The sequence below is a fragment of the Pinus tabuliformis genome, chromosome 4_2 (genome assembly GCF_031772625.1).
Source record: "Pinus tabuliformis cultivar Carrire ecotype Pingquan chromosome 4_2, CPIR1, whole genome shotgun sequence".
NCBI classification, from domain to species: domain Eukaryota; kingdom Viridiplantae; phylum Streptophyta; class Pinopsida; order Pinales; family Pinaceae; genus Pinus; species Pinus tabuliformis.
Genome location: NC_142304.1, coordinates 346,754,898 through 346,772,814, shown reverse-complemented (window position 1 = coordinate 346,772,814; position 17,917 = coordinate 346,754,898). Strand labels below are relative to the sequence as shown.

Below are 17,917 nucleotides of genomic sequence, written 5' to 3'. Positions count from 1 at the left end.
AGTAGCTCCAGATGATACTAGAACAAGACAAAAATGAGGGAGAGGGAGAAGCCACCAATGAGAGAGAAACCAAAGTTTCATGCTCCTTCAAGTTCAAATGTCAAAGATGTTGCTCCAACCTACTCTAATACTTAAGTCTTCATGTTTATTTTCAGTTCTTGTTTCTATAGTGTTCTCTTAGATAGCTTTGTTATGCTCGTGATGTTGAAACTTGAATTTTGGAAAAAATACTCTATAGATAGGTGGTCAAAATTATCTCGTTTCCCAATTGGGCAGATTGAGGCCACCTACCAAAATCATATTAAACTAATGATGCTTAATGGATGTACATGCTACTACTTGATCGATGTACATGCTACCACTTGACTTTATGAGGTAATACAATTAAACCTACCAAAAAAACAAAAAACACTTGTGTTATTGTGTTAGACAATGTACATACTGTTTTTTCATTTCTAGTTGAATATTGTATTGCACATGCTTTCTTACAGTGTGATTAAGTTTGCACCGAGTTTGCACCGAGATAATATAATAAGAAAGCAATAAGGATATATATTAGTGAATCGAAATGGTCATAGATTGTTTACAAATTAATGACCAAACATCGATGTATGTAGCATGACAAAGAGTATTGTACTCAATCTATTTTTTCCTTCTTCAGCTATAATACCACATTTATATTGCTCTATGGATGTTCCACTCTTTGAAGGTTTTACCATGTAAAACTCCAGATCTTGATCTTTGATGTGTGTGAGCTCTTTCTCTTTTCTTAATTTTCTCTATAATTAACATGTAATAACAATTTAAAAATTAGTTAAATTTACATGAGAATTCAAATGAGAGATCATATATGGTTGTTTCTGTTGTTGTTGTTTTAACTAAATTGGATTTTAATTATATAAAATAAATGAGATATATCTAATATATTGTTTAACGAATTTTAATTATATAAAAAAATGAGATATATCTGATATATAGTTTAACATGTCTATCATATTAGGTTATTGACTTCTCTTTTGTTTGGTCTTCCCCTCACCATTCCAATATATTTATTAATTGGCACCTTTTAGTAGGAACCGTAGTTATCTCTCAGATTTCATGGTATTTCAGCTATTGTGGTTAAACATAAATCCCCTTGTACGATCCATAATTTTCTCTCACATTTCATGGTATTTTAGCCTGTGGTTAAACATATATACCAGAAAAGCTTCGAAAGTGAGATAAAACAAAATCCTATGCTGTGCTTAAAATGCAAATATTCTATACTTGTCATGGACAGCAATCTTCAGAAAATTGCAACTAGTTGATAGTAATACATAAAACTGTAACTAGTTGTTGATAGTGATACATGCAACCTAAAACAAAACTGAGTTGTAGAAGGAAAAATATTGTATGCATATAGAGCTTTTACAATCTTTGACATTCCAGGTGACAGCGTAAACCAGGAAACATATTCCATTCAACCAAAACCCTACCATCTGAAGAACTAGGGAGGATAAAAAGAAAAGTATAAACTAAAAACTAACCATTTAATCAATAGGCCGATCCTAAATTGAGAATGTCTCTAGGTTAGATACCAGCAATTTCCATCATGTCCATGAATGTAGTAACTTATGATGAAAGTATATTAATGAACTACATATCAACATACATAGATTGTATGTAGAAATTATAGTTCCAAGGAAAACAAATGCGGTTAAACACGAGTGACTTCTAGTGAATGTGAAACAAGATTCAGATCAATATTTCCTATCAAGTGACTCTTACTACAGTTTGAGAAAAAATATTAATGATTAAATAGTTATAATTGAATCATTGATGCAGTAGGCTTCATAGGGAATCAATGCTTTCTATTCCTTGTGTGAAGAAAGTGTGCCATTTAAGTGAAGCAGTAGAAATAGATTATGCGAGATCAATGTAGAGAATCCAGATCCAGATTAAAAGATATCATTCTGGTGACCAAATATTCAATGATGGAAAACATGGGCACCAAAATGACCCTGGTGTCAAATATACACCAGGAGGCCAATACCTCATCCAAGATATAGTGCACATAGTCTTACTTCCTTTGAACTTTAATTTTTAAAGATATTTGTGGCTTTCCACCAGGTAACGGGAGTGATTTTGGTAACCGCAGCGGTATTTCGTGTTTTCCACACATTGTTATATTGGACGGCATGACTAAATTTTCTTCTTGTAAAATTACTCCTAGCTGTCTTTGTACCTGATGCCATTCAGAAGAAACCGACCACGTTAGTGACATAGCCATAGCCACAACATACATATACACCAAAATTAAATGTAAGACAAAAGAACCAAACTGCCATAGCACGTATATAAAATAATGAGGTAAAAACCAGAAACAAAATTAGGATATTTTATATAAAAATTGAACAGGATATTAGGATATTTACTTTAAAATTGAATACCACCAAAAAAAGGTGTGAAATTATGTGACTAGTAAAAGTTTGAACAACTACGAACTGTTTTTCAATTTTTGGACGAATACAGTGTCCACGAAAATTATGGAATTTAAAGTCTTCCTTTAGAGAACTAGTTGTATCTTGTAACTAATGGTCATGACTATCCCAAATTGTAGCGGTTGCCTCATTTACTTCTGGTCTAATCAAATTAAAAACCCCTTCTCCAAGTGAGATCTATACCTTATGTCCAACTTCTGTAGTTCCAGTGCTAATTTGCATTCTAATTTGAAACTCCATGGGTAAATATCCAGCCATGCTAAGGGTTTGTGTGGCCCAAGCCGGGTGCGATCCCCAGGAGATTTTTGACTACTTAAATGCCCTTGGGTCATGACTACTCAAACCGCAGGTTAGGCATGCCAGTCATCTCATGACTCACATAAACTAGCAATAAAAAACTTTACCTTATAATGTCATTATTGATCCAATAGCTTATGTTAATGTTTGTATCAGACAATCTCGACTCTTGCTGGCTATTTCATCAATAAATCCCACCCCACTGCAGAATCTTCACCAAAAGCTAAGACGAGGAAGACAACAGGTATCATAGCAGTGGTAGGTCTACTCCATTAGAAATCGCACTGACGACTTCTTGAGTTTCGCTTTGAGAACAATGAAAACAAGAAACAAGTGGTAGCTTAAAATTCCTCGAAAGTAAGCACTCCCTTGCCAACAGGATGATGAGTTTTCTATGGAAAAATCAGCTTTGTTGCATTTTGCCTAGTTTAGTTATAGTTTCCCTTTGCCCCCACACACATCCTGCGTGCACTTCTAGTATACTTTAGAAATTACTTGTCAAACCATAGGTCACTTTGATTGCAATCAGTATGCTTACCTGAAACCAAATAAGCAGGTTTGCATCCAATTCAACCTCTCCCAAGACCTCAAGGAACAATTTGAGGTCAAAATAAGTGACACTACAAGGAAGCAAAAGTCAGCATATCTGAAGATTCTTGCTGCCTACTTCAATGATACAGTACCTGATACAAAAATTGAGTGTATCCATGAAATTGACCTGAATGTCATATTCCAAAGAATGTAAATGACCCCTCGTCTACCCAAGGGGTTTGGATCACAATGGCTTGAAAAGAAGATGGCTAAAATAAAATAAATTACTTCTATAGAGAACCAGGTCAATCGTAAAAGCAACAGAGGGCAGAGAAGCAAGCAGTGGATCAAATAACTACAGCCTAGACAGAGCAGACTATAATGATTCCTTTGACTGGGTTTTTCAAAAAGTTATGTCATCCTATAGCCTTGACAATGAAGAGGAACGTTACCATTACGCCATACAAACCACATCAAAGTTGCCAAGAAAGACACAGAAATACCACATCACGTCTTCTTATAAACCTATTGATCTTGACTCTCTATAAGCTCACAAAAGCGTTAACAGTGATGATTGAGTGAAAAATTAGCGAGTCTTGTCATTTTTCATGTGAATTTTATACAGAGTCTCGGAGCTTTACAACTATTTCCTTGGATAGAATTCTCGACAAATTGGTGTCTTATGTAGTCCATTTAAGGGAATATGAGGCTTATCCCTAAACCTGGAACTTTAAGATTATGTAACAGTAGGCCAATTACCTAATCATGCATCTTAAAAGATCCTAGCTAAAGCCATAATTTTAAACATTTATGTGTTTCTTCCCTAAGAACCCAAGTTATTAGACCAGGGCAGGAATGCTTCATTAAAGGAATATGTAGACCACTTTGTAATTTGTGAAGATATAGAATAGTCTAGGCTTCCATTCAAGTGAATGAGCCAATTTTGCATAACCCAAGAGTCTCGGAGCTTTACAACTATTTCTTTGGATAGAATTCTCGACAAATTGGTGTCTTACGTAGTCAATTTAAGGGAATATGAGGCTTATCCCTAAACCTGGAACCTTAAGATTATGTAACAGTAGGCCAATTACCTAATCATGCATCTTAAAAGATCCTAGCTAAAGCGATAATTTTAAACATTTATGTGTTTCTTCCGTAAGAACCCAAGTTATTAGACCAGGCAGGAATGCTTCATTAAAGGAATATGTAGACCACTTTGTAATTTGTGAAGATATAGAATAGGCTAGGCTTCCATTCAAGTGAATGAGCCAATTTTTCATAACCCAAGAGGATTATGGTTCCAACATTCCCCCACTTAATCCAAAGGGGTGGGGTGTATACATAGTTTTAAAACTAGGTCGGTTTGACTCGGACTCGGCCTGGTTGACAGAGCCATACCCCTGCTCGGACCAACTATGTCAATTATCCGGTTCGGCGGTCGATCCGTTACCAAACCGACCGAGTTGGTCACTGACTCGACCGGTTCGGTAACAGATCAGCCGAGCCCGACTTAAACCGGCCAGTCTCGGCGGCAGGAATAAAGGTAGGCTAGGCAGACTTGAAATCGATTTTTTTTGTTTAAACTATTTCCTAGCCCCTCTGCCCCTCTCCCACACCTATAAAAGTGACCCAACCCCCTCATATTTCCTCACAACCATCTCATTGCATTTGTGTGGGCATTTGTGAGGAATTTGTGAGCAATTGGAGTTGGTTTTTGGAGCAGCATTGAGGAGCTTCTTGGGCGATCTTTGGACAAGCATTGAGGAGTTGGTTTTTGGAGTAGCATTGAGGAGCTTCTTGGGCGATCTTTGGAGAAGCATTGAGGAGTTGGTTTTTGGAGCAGCATTTGCCATTGAGTTGGTTTTTGCAGCAACATTTGTTATGTGTTTTTTTTATCTCAATATATTACATGTATTGGACAGTACACTAGGTGCCATTTTGATATAATATATATATTCATCAGCATACTTTGATCAGGTGTTGTCTTCTCCCTATTATTCTAATGCTTTGAGTTTGGAAACATGAATGGAAATCTTTAAAAATATGATTTTTCATTAAAAATTAAATATTTAATGTACTTTTTATAAAGACCGTGTCATTGGAATCAACTAGTCTGAGTCGATACCGAGTCAGAATTGAACCTCGGCTAGTTTCGAGTCTGAGTCCGAGTTTTAAAACATTGGGTGTATATGAGTCCATGAAGAGAGCTGAAATACAAAAGTGTATGGCAGCCAATGGTTGGATGTGCTCTCTGAAATGGTGGTTTAAGGAAGACTACAAACCAAGTGAGGTAGTAGAACATGAAGTTTTCTACAAGTGGTGGTTTAAGGTTGACCACCAACTCTGGAACTTGGCTCGAAGCAGATCCTGGAACAATTCTGAATTTGGTTAGAAGCCGAAGTCTTCTGCGAAGTGGAAGTGCTCTCTGATGATGGTTTAAAGATAACCACAAACTGATGAAGAGGGTAGCAAAAGCCAAAGTCTTCTTTGGTCACCAACCAAATCATGCTCATGGAGCATGAGTTTATCTTTGGCTATAGCTATGACTTTGGCATTGGCTAACTTTGACTCTAGGCTCTGGTAGTTGGCTCTGGTTCAAGGTGTGGCTCGGGCTCACTTGATATATCTTCGAATCTAGTAGTTAACCATCAATTCCGCCCTGTCAGATACAATGTGAGAAGATGAAGATATCTCCACTGCAAGACGTGTCAATAGTCGAGAATGAATTCTGAGGTATGATCGATATATCTTCTTGGTTATTGAAGACCAATGCCAAGAAGTGATCCATCAAAGGTGAATCTTTGTTCTTGCAAAAGTCCTATGTCTAGGATATCTCTCTGAACGATGAGTATGTTTTTCGCAATGCTCACAAGCATGAAGATCAAAACACTGAATTTTCACATGGCCAACCTGATCACAATGTTGGCATTTGAAGATGAACTATCCTAAAGGAACTCAGTGTTGGAAAATGTAACTAGTTTCGGTAGTCATAATTGTTATTGTACTCATGTCAATATGTATATCTTATGTATCAAGCAAAAGAAGAAAGAAAATTTATTATTTTCAAGCATGGGTTTCATGCTTTATTTGATTGGTCTTCTAGGTAAAACATGTTCTTCATGTTTCTAGGGTTTGTCATGTCATAAGATTTATTGTCGTGAATCAAAAGAGTCAATGTGATGTATGTGTGACCCATTTGGGGAAGATGTCACTTGTAAAAGAATTTATTTTGGGTCTAGAAAGTCTTTTTGACCATCCTAGCACAAGTCATCCCTAACAACAAGAAGTCGTCCTAAAGAAGGGTATTTGACCTCATGGAAAGCCTATAAATAGAAGCAAACTCGACCTCATTTAACAAAAATTCGATCTCATCAATCAAGAAGTTCGATCTGAAGCTAGAAACATCGAAGAAGTAGAGCAAAGGTCAAGGAAGCAAGGAGAAGTCAAGAAGAAGGTAAAGGTCGAAGTTGCAGGATGAAGTTAGGAGCCAAAGTTGAAGCTAGAAGCTAGTTAAAGCAAGATTGACCCCTTTTGACTTGGTTCATTTTTTACCTAATTGGAAGAGCTTCTTGGAGGGCTGACTTGGTGCTTAGAGGAGGACTCCATCTAGGGCTTTGGGTCTTGGTTTTCTCATTTGAAGCAGATTCTATAAGAAGAGAAGAGATTTTTTGGGTTTTCCCCGTGGAGGCGTTTTGCCCTGGCTTGGAGCCTATATCTTGTGTCCATTGTCTTTATTGTTTTTTCTCTTCATAATTGTTTGATGAAAAGATTGAATAAAGAAACACAAGAAGATAAATAAATTTCACAAGCAATTATTAAGATTAAGGAGAAATTGAATTACTAGTTTCCCTACCACATTCTCCAACATGGTATCAAAGCTAAGGTGAACTAGAGAAGGCAATTGGAAGATCATCTTGTTGACATAAGAAGGGATTACTTGTCAAAGGGAATCATTTGCAAAAGGATGCAAAGAAGAAGACCTATTGATCTAGAAGGAGGGTTACTACATCAAGTTTTCATCAAAGAACGATCAAGCTCTCATTGAAGAAAGGAAGAATAAAGCTCATGTTGAAGGCTCTCTAGTGCACTTCATCATCTTGAAGAAAAGGAAGCATCAAGGAATCTTGGGATCATCATTCACTCTTTGAAGCTATTCGAAGACACCATTGTTGAAGGCATCCTAGAAGTCATCATTCTAGGGCATCTTTGAAGTCTCTTTGAAGGTCTTGAAAGCATCAAGATAGTTGGAGACATCATCAAGAAAAAGGACTTTTGGTTGCAAGTATCATATTGTTTTCTATGTCTCAATCTGCAGATCATATGGCTAAATCTTGTAAGGGAAGCAACAAGCTCGTTGAATCAGCAAACTTCCTTGCATGGAAGAAGAGGATTGACTTGGCACTCACAAAAAATGAAGTCATGGAATATGTCCTTGGTGAAGTAGTTGTACTAGACAAAGAGAAGACTCAAGAGTTAGCAAAATACAAGAAGGGAGAAGTAAGGGCACAAAGAATCATTGTTGAATCTATAAAAGATCATCTTGTTCCCTTTGTTGCTGATTTGAAGACATCCAAGGCTATGTATGATAAGTTGGTAAAGTTGTACTCTATAAGTACATCAGGTCAAAAGATTTCCTTGAGGAATCAACTATATAGAATAAGGAAGTCAAAGGATGAAGACATGGCCACTTATCTCATGAAGATATCACAAATAAGGGATCAATTACAAGGGCTTGGGGAAACTGTTTCTGACTCTGAAATGACCATTTGTGTATTAAATGCTTTGCCACCTAATTGGAGCAGTTTTACAACTAGTATCTACTCTAAGAAGGATACTACATTGTTTGATGAATTATGGGCTCAATGTATCTTGGAAGAATCCAGGATCAAGGCAAAGGATGACATCAAATCAAATGAAAGGTCTCAAGCCTTTATTGCAAGGTCCAAGAAGTTGAAGAAAGGGAAGTTTGGAAAGTCCAAGAAAAAGACATATATGTCCAAGGTTCAATGCTTTGGATGCAATGAGTATGGTCACTTTAAGAGGGATTGTCCAAACAAGCAAAACAACAAAAGAAAGGAAAAAAGTGAAGCTCACATAGCCAAAGAAAAGGGAGAACATGAGAAGAATCCGAAAGGAGAAGATCCCAAGGATCTTTACTATTGAAGGAAGATCCATCTTTGTCAAGTTCTTTATGAAATTTCTCTTTTATTAAATAGAAAGTAGAGGCAATTTGACCTCATTGGAAGGCTATATATACAAGGCAGTTGGAATTCATTTGAGGATCTCACCCTCTCACACATAGTTCGATATCTGAAGCTGGAAGCTGGGGAAAAGTGTGAAGGTGAAGGAGGAGGCTAAAAGAAGTGTGAGTTTGGTCAAGAAGAAAGGGAAGGACACAATCGAAGTTTTGGTATCTCTCTATCTCTCTCGTGTGGGCTATTTTAGGAGATCGAAGTCTCCTTGTCATCGAAGTTGTTGTTGATGCCGAAAGCTGCCAGGTTGAAGTTCCTAGGGTCGAAGTGTTGCAGCTACTAGGTCGAAGGTTGGATCGAAGAAGGAGAGGTTGGTTTGGTGTGGAGGAGGTCTAAATCTAGGTTGAAGAATCTCAAGGAAAACTATTGAAGGAAGAGATTTTTACTGGTTTTGCCCTAGCAAAGTGCCTACATCTTGTGTCTTGTGTTTTTTGTCATCTTCATGCACACATAATTTGGTAATTGCTTGATGAAAGATAATATAACAAATAAGTAAAAGAAGCCAACATAATTCAAAAATAATTATCAAGAAAGAGTAATTTAACCCTAATTCTACTAGCATTGATTTCTCCACATGGTATTAGAGTTAAGGTCGAAGAAGATTGAAAATCACTTCATTGGCTTGAAGCAAACGATTACTCCCTCTATGATAAGAATGGGATTCAATACTACAAGAAGATGGATCAAGAAGATTGTCTACTACTTATTCAACAACGTCAAAAGTCAAGGGTTCTTAGCTGCACTTACAGGATCACTTAATGATGATAATGCATGGATCATTGACAGTGGAGCATCAAGGCATATGACAGGAGAAAGTAAACAACTACAAACTCTATCAAAGGAACCATCTTCCCATGCAGTGGAATTGGGAGACAACAAAAGCTATGCTATTAGAGGCCTGGGATCAACATCTTTGAAGTTGGAGAATGGAGCAAAACTACATCTCAACAACATACTATATGTTCCAGGTTTGAAAAGGAATTTTCTTTCAATTTCTTGCTTAGAGGATAAAGGGGATAGAGTTGCTTTTGATGATGCTTAGGTCTTGGTTTGAGGAAAAGATTCAAGTATTGATAAAGCTAGGGTTATTGGAGTTCGTGAAGGAAGTTTGTATAGAGTCATTACACCACCTCCTCAAGCCCTAGTTCATATGGAAATCTCTCCTATTGAGCTATGGCATAGAAGATATGGTCATCTTCACTATAAGGTCATTCCCACTCTTAAACATCTAGTTCATGGCATCCCCGATATCAAAGAATATCGGGATAGAGTTTGCAAGGGATGCTCTTTGGGAACACATACAAGAAAACCATTTTCAAATAGTGAAACAAGGTCTAAAGAAATATTAGACCTCATACATTCTAATGTGTGTGGGCCCATGTCTAACAAATCACTTGGAGGTCATCTTTACTATGTAACATTTATTGATGATCACTCTAGAAAGACATGGCTCTACTTCTCAAGAAAGGATGAAGTATTTGAGAAATTCAAAGAGTTTAGATGCGAAGTGGAATCCCTAATCGAAAGAAAAATAAAGACTTTGAGATCCAACAATGGTGGGGAATACACTTCTAATGAATTGACTGCATATTGTAAAGGAGCAGGAATTAAGAGAGAGCTCATTGTTCCCTACAATCCCGAACAAAATGGAGTGGCCGAAAGAAAGAATAGGACAATTGAAGAAGGTATACGAACAATGCTCCTTGATCAAGACTTACCAAAATTTCTATGGGGAGAAGCAACAATGACAGCAGTATATATTCAAAATAGAAGTCCTCATAGAATTCTTGAGAATATGACACCTGAGGAAGCATTCACAGGGAAGAAGCCAAGTGTGGACCATCTCCGAATCTTTGGGAGTCCTGCCTATATCCACGTTCCAAAGGACAAATGAAAGAAGTTAGATTCTACAAGCATCAAAGGGATCTTCGTTGGCTATAGTCTCTCCTCAAAAGCATATAGAATCTACATCAAGGAAGGAAGACATATTGAAGTAAGCAGGGACGTTATATTTGATGAAAATCATGCCTACAAAAGATCCAAAGATATCCCTATTGATTCTGATGAAGAAGATATACCAATATTCGAAGAAGAAGAAGTACACCACGACAATCCCTCTACAATTCAAGAAGAAGAAGGACCAAGTGATCCTATTTAACCTGTTATCATACCGAACACTAGGAAGAGGCCAAATTGGTTGAAAGCTACTCTTGAAAATGCTGAAGGACATGGACTTGCGAAAGGAACCTTTAGAGAAAGCAAAAAACTGAAAAGATATTCTGGATATGTTGCATATATGACAAAACTGATTGAAGTTGAACTATCTACATTTAAAGAAGCTACTCATCAAGAAGGATGGAAGAAGGCAATGCAGGAAGAATATCAATCCATCATGAAGAATGGGGTTTGGGAAATCGTTCCTATTGGTTGTCATGTCCAAATGGATCTACAAGATCAAGCACGTTGTTGATGGAAGTATAGACAAATATAAAGCTAGATTTGTTGCAAGGGGTTTCTCTCAAAAGGAAGGCATAGATTATGAAGAAACCTTTGCACCCACCGCCAGGTATACTACCATTAGATCTTTGGTTTCATTGGTTGCTACAATGGGATGGAATATCCATCAAATGGATGTAAAGACAACATTTCTGAATGGGACCATCGATGAGGAAGTATACATTGAACAACCCGAAGGCTTTGAAGTAAATAGCAAAGACACTCATGTCTGTAGACTCAAGAAGGCCCTATATGGTTTGAAGCAAGCTCCTAGGGCATGGTATGCAAGAATGGATGCATACCTTCTAAGAATTGGGTTCGTGAAAAGTATTGTTGATCCAAATCTCTACATCAAGGTTGTGGATAATGAGCCAGTCATTATTCTACTATATGTGGATGATCTATTCATTACAAGTGTGGAGCGAAGGATACAAGAATGCAAGAAGATGCTAGCAGCTGAATTTGAGATGAAGGATTTGGGATTGATGCACTATTACCTAGGTCTAGAAGTATGGCAAAATCCTGGGGAGATATATCTGGGGCAAGGAAAGCATATCATCAATCTATTGCAGAAATTTGGAATGATGGATTCCAAACCCATGACTACTCCTATGATCACCAATCTCAAGAAGTTGAGGAGCTCTGACTCAAGTCTCATAGATCCTACCTCCTATTGTAAGTTGGTGGGTTCTTTGATGTATTTGGTAAATACTAGGCCAGATATATGTTTTGTTGTGAACATTCTTAGTCAGTTTCAGTTGGAGCCTCATCATGATCACTGGATAGCTGCCAAGCATATATTGAGATATCTTCGTGGCACTATACATCACTGCCTAAAGTACGATAGCAAGGAAGTCAAGTTGATTGGCTTCACAGATTCTAATTAGGGTGGCTGTGAGACCGATGGAAGAAGCACTACAAGTGGATGTTGAAAATATTTCAAAGTTGAGAAAAGTGGTTAGGGTTAATTAGTACAACCGACTAGGGAGGTACTACTGTATTTTGTATGACTAGGATGCATGATGTTCAACAGGTTCATCACTAAAGGATCAAGCCTAGTAGGGGTTCTATCCCTAGACATGAGGACTTGCCTCTATCATTTTGGCAAGGATGGCAAGGTCTTGTGACCCACCCTCTTTCAATCCTTTCTTAGTGGACTATGATTTCAATCTTCAGCAGAGACGAGACAAGTTGCAGAGATGGCACATGATGGACATGATGGCATAGTAGTGGATGGATGTTGACAGGTGGAATTCCTCCCTAGTTGAGAGGGAGTGTTAAAGAGTGCAACTAGGGGCTAATTCCCCTTCCTAGAAGCTTGTTATGAATAAAATATATATAAAAATAATAACAATCATAAATAATGAATAATTAACTAATAATTAGTGTTGAAGAGTCATGTCTCCAAGGACATTACCATTTGTGAATGGGTACCTACCTAGGTATATAATTGGGACCCTCAGTTGTAATCAAACGACCTCATATCTTCTTGTACGTATTATTGATGTTCTATCTACAATTACTATCAATGATAATAAGACATTGAAGTAATTGTTGCAAGCATAGAACATACCATAAAAATTAACAAAATGGGAGAGGTGTAAAGTTTTGTAGATGTTCTATGCTAAGAGCAATTTCACTTTTCTCACAGCAATCATACAAGTAGATAAGCAAAATGCAGATAGAACACATAAGCAGATCTTATAGAAGACAAATCAGAAACAAGAAAAATGTATGTGTTCGTTTCGGCGGTCAGCAGGATGCTTCAACCAGCAAAGTCTCCTTTGGTCAACCAGCCCAGCATGTGTCACAACAACCCTCTAACCAGCATGTGTCACAACAACCCTCAATGCTGGTCAAACTTCTGCGAAACCCTAGCAGCAGAAACCCTAGCATGTGAGTTGTGTTATCATCAAATTCTCTCCAACTTTACCTGTATATATATCCATCAATGAGGGTGTGTGACACATCTGTTGGGCATGTGAGCCTACATTACAAAACTGGCTGACCTAGCACAAATAATTTATTAAGAATAATAAATTCAAAATATAAGTTCCGCTCATCGGATTAAGACTATTTTTATATGGATTTTACACCTCTCAGAAAGAGGAATCCAACAAAAATATTAGCCTCTTAATCTGAGCATTAGAACATGGAGTTTGGACCTAGTTGTCCAAATTTAACACTCCCTCTCAACTAGGGAGAACTCCATCTATTAGTGCAATTAACATCGTGAGTCATCCCGCCGACACTTGCTTTGTTGGCTTCTTTATTTCAGAACAGAAGTGGGTCAGTCACAAAGACATCATTCCCCGACTGACATAATCAGTCTAGAGGTCCCAGAACTCACAAATCTTGATCCCAGATCAAGTGGTTGGACCATGCCATCCTAGATAGAGAGTACGACAATCTCTGATGCGTCCATCAGTCTTTGCTAATAGTCTCTAGCTTTTCCACACCTCATTGGCCAAATGAGAGGTACTTCCCATGAGCCCTGAACTCAATGGGTAGGATGCATACGGGGCACAGATTAAATGAGTGGCGAACCAGCTCAATAATCACAAGGGTGGGGCAGAAGCATTATGAGTGCTAATAGCTCCGAGAAGCTATCCCCAAAGCCCCCCAGAGCTTCCCAGAGCTCATCGTCCAACAGGACCCACATCATAGGGTCTTTCCACGACACCAAGACTCTCACGGAAGGTTAGGAACTTGACCTTCCCCAGGGGCTTAGTGAGAATATCCGCGACCTGCTCATCAGTTCCTATATGATCGAGCCTTACGGCGCCTCGCTGTACCATATCCCGGATAAAGTGGTACCTGATATCAATATGCTTGGATCGGTCGTGGAACACAGGATTCTCAGTCATACGAATCCCACTCTGATTATCACAGAGTATTACAGTGGTATCTAGCACATGTTGGAACAGCTCACTAAAGAGCTTCCTCAACCAAACTGCTTCACAACAGGCCATACTAGCAGCAATGTATTCGGCCTCCGCGGTGCTCAAAGCCACCGACTTCTGCTTCCTGCTCATCCATGAGATCGAAGCAGAACCAAGATTGAAACAGCATCCAGATGTGCTCTTACGATCCACCACACTGCCAGCCCAATCGGCATCAGTATATCCCCGGAGTATCACACTCCAGGCAGTGTATCTCAGCCCATGGTTTATCGTGCCCCGAAGATATCTCAAAAGATTCTTGGCACCAACCCAGTGAAAATGATGAGGCTCAACCATCTGTTGACTCAAAGTATTCACTGCAAAACATATGTCCGGACGGGTGTTCACTAAGAACATCAAAGCTCCTATGAGTTGACGATACTCAGTAGGATTGGCCAAGATAGGCCCTGCAGCGCTGCCACTCAACTTCTTAAAGTTGAGTTCCATTGGTGTCGACACGGACTTACAGTCCACCATCCCAAATCTTTCCAGAAGCTTCACAATATACTTTCCTTGAGAAAGGAAAATTTCTCCAGGTCTTTGCCAGACCTCCAGGCCTAGGAAATAGAGCATCAGTCCTAGGTCTTTCATCTCGAACTCAGCAGCAAGCTCCCTCTTTCATTGATGAATGAGAGGGTCATCACCTGTCAGGAAGAGGTCGTCCACATACAGTACTAGAATGAGAGGCTTTCCTTCCACAACCTTAAAGTAAAGGTTTGGATCAGCATTGCTTCGAGTGAAGCCCAGCTTCATCAAGTAACTATCCATCCTCTCATACCAAGCTCTGGGTGCTTGCTTTAACCCATAGAGGGCTTTCTTCAATCTGCAGACATAAGTGTCTCGATCTTGAACTTCAAATCCCAGAGGTTGTTCTACATACACCTCTTCCTTTATTGCACCATGCAGAAAAGCGGTCTTGACATCCATCTGATGAAGACTCCATCCTTGCGTAGCAGCAAGGGCTATGATGGATCGGATGGTGGTATATCGAGCCACAGGTGCAAATATATCGTCATAGTCAATTCCTTCCTTTTGAGAGAAGCTACGGGCAACAAATCTTGCCTTAAACTTTTCGGCACTCCCATCAGATCCATGTTTAATCTTGTAGAGCCATTTAGCGGTGACAACAGATTTGTCCTTCGGTCTCGGGACCACATCCCAGACATCATTCTTCATAATAGCCTCATATTCTTCATGCATAGCATCCTTCCAGACTTCCAGGTCTTTCTTCATGGTTTTCATCAGATCTAGGAAGATCTACTACTTTCTTCAGGGAAGCATCTTCGTCAAAAGTGACATCATGGCTTATCTCTACTTCCCTTTGACCAGGTACATAGACTCTATATGCCTTAGAAGTCTCACTGTAGCCCACAAACATTCCTTTCTTCCCAGTAGCATCCAGCTTACTTCTCTTTTCTTTCGGCACATGAAAATAGACAGGACATCCAAAAATTCTAAAATGTGAGACATCAGGTTTCTTACCAGAGAAAACCTCTTCGGGAGTTTTGGAGTCCAAAGCGGAATGAGGGCATCGGTTTTGAATGTACACAGCAGTATTTCTTTCATTATCAAATTCCTTCATCCTTGTTTCATGTGTGGGGAAACCCTTGATCAATTCTTCTTTTATCTTCAAGGTTCAGCAGAGAAAGAGAGAGAGAGTACATTTACAACATAAGTCAACACTTTGACTTGTCTAGATCTGAGCATAGATGATCTTCTATAACGATGAGATCAGTTGAAGACATTCTGCTTCAACTGATTCTCCAAAGTGACGGCTTCACCTATCATAGTACTACATCTAGGTCCACTTGCTGCATCACTGCATATGACGCCATGCTGCAATAGTTGTGATTATCATCATGCTGCCCTATATATCATTGTCATGTCACAGCCATATAAATCACTGTCATACAAGAATCACTTCCTTACATCAAGAAACATTGTCCAAATATCACTAAAGTCGCTGCCCAAACATTATTGTCATAGGAACAAATATCTCTTCCATATATCATCTCCATTCTTCACTTGTCAAGAGAACAATATCACTGCTATGCATAATTGTCATAAGAGTAAGTGACACTACAATAAGTGCAGAAGATCACTGTCAGAAAACTATGTCATATTGTCATATTTCACTATAGAAGATAGGGTCTGATAATAAGCCCACTTGACTACCCTTAAGCTCTTCCATATATCCATTTTTAAGACTCCAAAGCATCTGCCTTCTAACAGCCCTTGTTGTCCTTCTCAAGGGACTATACTTGGAGCTTTACCAAGCATCTTCTTACAGCCCATTATACCAGAATTGCAAACTGTCTAATCTGGACCATAATATCTGGAAAATTCATCATTATAAAAGACAAGCACATACCTGTGATAGACGTCATATTTCTGTCCACAAATACATTTCGACCAATGCACAGGACCCTGAAATTTCGGCCCTGGTTAGGGCTTTCTGTGGCTGCTACGACAGCCCTACTATACAGCCTTCAAACTTCTTTTCAATAATACATGTACATGAGTATGCCGGCTAACACACGGCCATACTCATAACCAATACAACAAGGCACGAGAGGCCTTAATAATAATACATCAAAACTGCAGCTTTCTATGTAAGCGGGTACCCACCGAGACGCTTACATAAACCTGCACCAAACTGTGTATAAGACTGTCATAAACCAGTCTACAACCAAGGCTATAACCTGTCCACGTGTTATCTCAGCAAACCCGCGTTATCTCCTTCGCTGTTTGCTCCAAACGTCTTGTCACATATATATATAACCCAGCATATATATATATCACTGCCCACGTGTCTATCGCTGGTTCTGTAGTTATTCTGGTCCACGCGTCCACCGCTGAACTGTTACATTGAACCCAACAGTTGTCACACCTCCAGAGCTTTGCACGCTGCCCTACCGTATGCTTACTACTGTCGGATCCTTCAACAGATCTGCCACGTCGTTCGCTTTTATATGTTACTGATCTAAGTGCCCAGCACTTATGCGAACTTCACCATATAAATCCCCGTCTACGTGCATTCTTGGTAGACCCGCGCTGTATTGTAACCTCCGTCCACATGACAGTCTTCTGCACTGTATTACAGACCTCTGTCCGCGTGGCCGTTCCACAACAATCTGTATAAACCTCGCTCCGTTACTTCAGACATTCCACGTCCTCATAACACCTGCGCAATGATTCTTCGCAACTATCCAAGTGTCAGTCTTCTAACAGACCTGCACTTTCTTTGCTGCTAACCTTTACGCACCAGCTTACATATACGTAACCCCGTGACTGACCACGTGCCGCCTATATAAGCCTGCGTATTTTATTGCCCACGTATACCTGCGCTATTTCTTCAACGCTTCGGTATATATATATACCTGTATGTATATATTTCTGTCCACGCGTCTGCCTGTCAACAATCCGCGAATATCACCGACCCTTGTCCGCGCGTTGTTTCATACATAAACCTGTATTGTTTTATTTACTGTCGTCCACGTGACAGTCTCACAGTCATCCGATATGCCAATTATAGCTTACTGTCCACGTATACGTCCTGCGTCACTCCTTTAACGCACCGGTCTATATATATTCAAGCCCGCGTCCATACATATCTGTCCACGCGTTGCTTCCCGCTTCGACGTCCCAGCAGATGTATATTCAACCTGCGTTTATAATCTCTGTCAACCGTGTTCATAAACTGTCCCAATCGTGGCCTTAAAACAGCCCTCAACCGAGGCTTATGGAACAGTCCTCGATAGTCTCCGACCGTGGCAAATATCAGTCCACAAACGAGACTATACACTGTCCGCAACCGTCCTCAACCGAGTCCATAAGCAGCTCACAACCGAGAACATATAACACCCAGGTCGAACTGAAATATGCGCAGTCTTTTACAAAGCATACGCTGACTTCTTCA

At 39.2% G+C, this 17,917-nt stretch overlaps 1 protein-coding gene across 1 annotated transcript in view; it reads right to left on the bottom strand.

The window, feature by feature from the left end:
- Positions 1-1,772: 1,772 nt before the first annotated feature.
- LOC149169338 (Ribosomal protein L9/RNase H1) overlaps positions 1,773-17,917 on the bottom strand; it is a 98,470-nt gene continuing 82,325 nt past the window's right edge. The window contains exon 5 of the mRNA XM_089428664.1: positions 1,773-2,224. Coding sequence (XP_089284790.1) covers positions 2,060-2,224 — 165 coding nt within the window. The 3' untranslated portion in view covers positions 1,773-2,059. The remainder of the gene's footprint in view (positions 2,225-17,917) is intronic.